The sequence below is a fragment of the Anguilla rostrata genome, chromosome 13 (assembly GCF_018555375.3).
Source record: "Anguilla rostrata isolate EN2019 chromosome 13, ASM1855537v3, whole genome shotgun sequence".
NCBI classification, from domain to species: Eukaryota; Metazoa; Chordata; class Actinopteri; order Anguilliformes; family Anguillidae; genus Anguilla; species Anguilla rostrata.
The window spans coordinates 6,102,797-6,108,796 of record NC_057945.1 but is presented as its reverse complement, the minus strand read 5'-3'; the positions used below and the strand labels follow the sequence as shown (position 1 = coordinate 6,108,796).

General features: G+C 41.5%; 1 protein-coding gene across 6 annotated transcripts in view; it reads right to left on the bottom strand.

Moving 5' to 3' along the window:
• Nucleotides 1-1,549: 1,549 nt before the first annotated feature.
• LOC135237794 (acid-sensing ion channel 1B) overlaps nt 1,550-6,000 on the bottom strand; it is a 178,278-nt gene continuing 173,827 nt past the window's right edge. For all 6 annotated transcript variants that reach the window (XM_064305253.1, XM_064305254.1, XM_064305252.1 and 3 more), the window contains one exon: nt 1,550-2,970. In XM_064305253.1, the coding sequence (XP_064161323.1) occupies nt 2,875-2,970 (96 nt within the window). In that variant the 3' untranslated portion in view covers nt 1,550-2,874. The remainder of the gene's footprint in view (nt 2,971-6,000) is intronic.

Below are 6,000 nucleotides of genomic sequence, written 5' to 3'. Positions count from 1 at the left end.
GTACACATTATTGGCTGTAATGTCTCGCAGGGACGAAGGGTTTCATTCTGGCCTGTGATTGGCCGCCTGCAGTGTGTGCACTAACTGCGCATAAAGTGCGCTCTCATAACACGACTGCGCAGGTCAGCTGGCAGGGCCACCGAGCCAAAATAAGCAGGGCAGATGGCAGCATGGCTGCCAAAAGATCGCCCAGAAAATGATCTGTAAACATAAAGGGGGGGCCCAAAGTTTAAATATGCCAAAATGTAATTTACTGACGGTCAGATCAAAGGTCAGTGAGATTTTTTACACCGTTTCACACATTTTGAACTCAACTTTGACCGTTAATAAACTGGTTATATTTTAGCTGTTTGGGGCTGTCATCTTTTTGATATTATTCCAGGATAAAGCCATAAGCCGTTGCTCATGTCAACAAAGACGCATCCCATAGTGCCGAACAGCTCAGGTATTTCCAAGGCGTTTCCTTTTTGCAAAAACGTAAAGCTATTTATTTGACAGATAATTCAGAAATAATCCCACCGTAATGAATTCTCAAACTCACTTTCAATAACTGCGCATTTAAAAACTATGTATTTTGCCACACAAAATGGTTGCTGAGAATCAATGTCACACACTAAAGGAAAAATATTTCAATATAAATATATAATTTGTACTCATGTGATGCTCATAAACCTCTCAAGTGAAATCTTTGTGAAGGTAAATGATCTTCAGGATTAGCTTCAAACTGCACAGAAAATTAAATACCTGGAGGTATACCTGTTAGCCTGTTGAGATCCAAAAGCTGACAGCGAGAAGAATAATGGCTTTTTTGACTTTCTGCATGGTCGCGAAGGATGTTGTATAGAAACCACAAACAGAAATGTCACATCCATCCTAGTGCATTAATGTAATAGCCTTAAGCGGGATTGGAAGGTGGCCCTGTCTTGCAAGATCACACCCTGCTGTTTTCAGGAACCTACCCCTCCCCCCAGACAAATGTTTTAAAACAGAATAATCAGCACTGTTTCTATTAATTAAGCAGACAAATGTTTTCAAACAGTTAATAGCATTGTTTCTATTAACTACAGTTCTCTCTTTCTCTGACTTGCTTTTCGCTTTCTCAGGGGTCTATCTCTCTCTCTGTCTCGCTCGCATTCTCTTTCTCTCTGTTTCTTTCTCTCTCCCCATCACCTACTCACATACACTTTGCCTCTCTCCCAGGCTCACTATCTCTCTCTCTCCCTCCTGCTAAATGGAGTTTTAATTCTAGATTTCATTACCGGCCTAAAAATAGCTCAGCATTTGGGGGAGACAAGAGGAAGGCCGCTGCTGAGGTCATGATTGAATCATTGTGACGAGGAGCAGGACGATTCTGCTCAAACCCCGTTCTTCAATAAACCGCAAATCCACATAACAGGAAGCAGCTGAGAGACTTCCTTGGGCAAAGCATTACTGCGAGAGAACACTTACATAAATTGCCGCAGGTCACATTAAATTCAATTAAATATGCTGGAACACCGAAAACAAGAGACTGAAGATGCAGGAAAAATAAGATGTCCTATTTCAAAAATGGTTATTCATAATTTTATTTTCTTTAAATCTCATTAGATAAATAGAACAGCCTGGTATCTGAAATGATGGAGACTGGATGATCAGGCAATACTGTATGCTCTTGTAGTAGAAAAAAACAAATAAATGTCAATAATAATACTACTAATAATGGTACATGATAACCATGATGGTAATAGCAATCAGAATATAATCATAGTCTTCATAGTACTTTTACATCACCTTTACATATTGGTGTTATTGTTGTGCTTTGATATGACATTTGCGATTATAACACAGTTACATAAAGGTCCCCTTATCTAGGTGTGAATATTCAAATAAATTTGTTGGGGTAGGGCAATAGAAACACGCTCCTCACAACCCCTCCCCCTCCCAAAATGAACGCACAACCCCTCATTCATATACACGCACGCACACAATCACACAGACAACAACAATTATTTTTAAAAATGTTAAAAATGAGAAAAAAAAATTAAGGACGATCCCTTACGGCAATATGGCAATTCAAATAATAGAATAACTGAAAATAACTGCACATGCACACGAAGACGAGTACAAGCATGCATTTACAGGATGACACCTGAAGATTTTCACCATACATCTGGCTAAACCTCTGCGCCCTAAAATGGTAGAAGTCTCTACACCTAGCCCCCCCCACCCCCCCCACCCCCCCCCCCACAGCACCTTTCCCCCTTGGGTTTCCAGGCAGCTGTTTTAACCCAGGGAGAAGATACCTTCTCATGAGAAATACACTGAGACCTGCTTTTGGCTGGTCAGGTGACAGAGAGAAATGAACAGTTGCTACATGAACAGCTGAGAATGCGATGCTGTATTCTACTGTACTGTCCAAATGCACCGGAAAGTTTCTGGAAAAGTCTGTGTGTCGGTGCAGTAAAGGCAAGGGGCATTGGAAAGAAAAGCTTTCACACAAGCGTCCGGTTGACAACGAAACTTTTTACATTCGCGCTCTGCGAGGCCAAGCGCTCCGTATTCACCAGGCCTCGAAAAGGATCTCTTCTGAGACGGCAGCACAAAATCTGTGACGAATGGTCCTCCTTCGAAAAGGTTCGGGCTCCCCTCACATACTCTTCTAACTGGGTTTTTCTACTTGGCTTTTGTTTTTGTTTGTGGTGGATTATTCAGTTTCTTTCTCCATGTGAAATGGAGAAGCAAATACTCCATTAAAAAAAGCTCATAAAAACTGAAGAAGAAAAAAACCCATTAAAATCTGTTCCAATCCCATAAATGTCCTTATTGAAAGTTGTAGTTGCTGACTTTGGTAGCGCAGGCTACAAGGCTCTGCCTCCATGCTCCTCGGTGATTGGCTCAGCAGGTGAAGTCCTCAAAGTTTCCCTGCCCAGGGTGATGAGGTAGCATGTTTGCGGGATATGTAGACGGTGCGCGGATATTTTCGCAAGGAGCCTGTGCAGTGGACAGAAGTACAAAAGGAGAAAAAGAGACCATGAGCGAGGGGGAGAGGGGGCAGGGATTGGCAAAAATACCACATATTAGGTACAGGCCAAAAGTATTAGACCACCTGTAGTTAAAAAATTTAAAAAAAACTTTAGGTAGAAAAGAATTCTTTTACACATTTATTGAATAACAAATCAAAGTACAAAATGTTTTGTTCAATTTTTACCTACAATAACACAAATGGATCACTTTTACTTATTAAATATAAGTATAAAATATAAGTTATAAAATATATAATATACCACACAAGTAAATGTATCTATAAAGCCTAGTGAAAATGGCATAGCTGGCTTTGCCTGTGCCACAGAGTTATAAAAGAACCCACCTTAAATTAAAGGGATAGTTCACTAAAATTATGTGATAATATTTTTCGGATTTCATATATATTTTTGACTAGGTTTGACTTGGTTCTGACAGCGTTTATGTGCTATGAAGGATAATTTGGATAGTTACAACTGTTTCGAATAACCAGATGGCTTTGCTTGCTGGCAAACAAGTATTTAGGGGTATGTCTGGTTTTCAACCGGAGGGCCGTGGACCCCTGGTCTAAAGGAAGAAAATACACTTTGAGTAACTCAAACAGCAAAATTTGATTTCTTGAGGCTGTATGTAAGAACAGATGAATTTTGAAGGGTTTATTCACAATCATAAACCAAAATTTCAGTATATCTGGAGGCATTACATTGCTGCCCAAATTGTTTTGGAGTTACTTGAAGTGCATTTTTGTTGAACATGCTGTTCCTTAAATGAGTCAGACGGAGTCTAATGTCAAGCCAGCTGAACTACTGACAGTAAATAGCAGCTTGATTACCATAAAACTACCTTCATATTGTTTCGCTGGCTTCGATGTCCAGTGGAGAGACAATCTGCTCTCTCTCTCTCGTCAGTCTAACTCTCCTTTCCAGTGACACACAATCTTTCAACCTTCTCCTGTTTTCTTCTGATAATTCTTTCTATAAAACACGTTAAGCTACCATGGACCTAATTCACAGTTATCAAGGGAGGGGTTAATTTCCAGTTTTCTCTCTGTTCAATGCTTGTTTTTTTTGAATCAGCGAGAATGGCGACGATAATCCATGAGTTTTTAAAATGAGGAAACTCAAATGAGGCATAATTGTGTATCTTCCTTCCTTCCACACAACTCTGAAGTTCATATCTTTTACATTCCACTGCATGTGAAATTACAGCTCTCCGTAAATGTCACCTGACATTATGAGCTCAAAATCCCTCTGGCCTGGTCAGCCGTCTCTCTCTCTCTCTCTCTCTCCCCCCCTCTCTCTCTCTCCAACCCCGTCCTCTTACACATAGTTAAATAAGTGTCTGTTCTGTTAGAATGACATAATTTAAGTGGATAATAAATTGCAGAAAATATGACCTGGCATTCTACCAGTCAAGAAACGCAGGCTTTAGGTGGGCGTCCAACTGAAAACATTACTCATTACCCTTATACCAAAGAGTGGAGCGTGGGCGCGTCCAAGCCGGGGCTAACATTCACGCTTCTCACGTTTACATCATGCCTCACCTTCGGGAGACATGAGTCAGAGGAAGACGCAAAAAATCTTCATCACGGTGTTCCTGAAACCATTCTCGTTTAGCAGTGTGGAGGCGCGTTATCGTCTCGGAAGATGGGAACACCACGAGGGAACTGTTTTTACACCACATGATGCATCTGGTCTGATAAAATGGCATCACACTCCTCGGCCATTACATGACCACGCAGAACAATCATCAGACCCAATGACTCCCATGAGATGGCTGCCCAGACTATTACAGACTCACCACCATGGTAAACCCTTCCGCAATGTTTAATTATTAGCATCTGTGAAACTGTTAGCCAGATTTGCACTGGCATTTTCAATTATTTTTCATATTTATGTTGTTATATTCAACTAAACTAAATAAGACATAAAGCAAATACAGATGATGAACAACAAAACAAGAACCAAATTTATACTGGTTTAGTCACTGGTTATGAAATTCAGCTCTCAAACGTGTAATTTTTCTTTTACTCAAAGTTTAAAATGGGTCCATTTGACCCAAACCGAACACACGGGTTAACAGTTGGCAACGGACATTGTGGGTAAATGGATGGTAAATCGACTGCATTTATGTAGCGCTTTTATCCAAAGCGCTTTACAATAGTTGCCTCTCATTCACCAGAGCAGTTAGGGGTTAGGCGTCTTGCTCAGGGACACTTCGACACGCCCAGGGCGGGGACTGAACCGGCAACCCTCCGACTGCCAGACAACCGCTCTCACCTCCTGAGCTATGTCGCCCTGTGGGTTGAAGGCTACCTTGGATTTTCCCTCAATATAAAGTAATCCAGGCGTAGGAAAAAGAGTAGAAGACAACCCATTAGACCATCACTTTTTCCACTGTTCAGGGGTCCAGGTTTTTTTGTCTTTGTGCATTAGCCTTGGATACGAGCAATTTTATTGTCTAAATACAAGTCCTGTGAGACTCACAATGTATGTTTTTTTTAGACTGGGTCACAGAGATGTTCATTCAAATCCGTGGTAATTTTTGAGGCTCTAGTTGTGGGGTTTCAGCAAGCTATCCTGTTAAGTGTCCTACTGTTCCCATCAGTCAGCTCTGATTAGCAAACACTGCTTTGCTGATGCACACTACATGGCTAAAAGTATGCGGATCTCCAAACATCACACCCATATATTCTTGTTGAAAATGTCATTCCAATGGGCGTTAATATGGAGTTGGTTGCTGTGACAGCCCCCACCCTTCTGGGAAGGCTTTCCACTAGATTTTTGAACATGGCTGCGAGGATTCGCTTCCATACAGCCACAAGAGCATTAGCGAGGTCGGGCACTTGATGTTGGGTGATAAGGCCTGGCTCGCAGTCGGCGTCCCAATTCATCGCAAAGGTGTTCGATGGGGTTGAGGTCAGGGGCTCTGTGCAGACCAGTCGAGCTCCTCCACGCCAAAATCGGCAAACCCATTTTTTTATGGACCTCACTTTGTGCA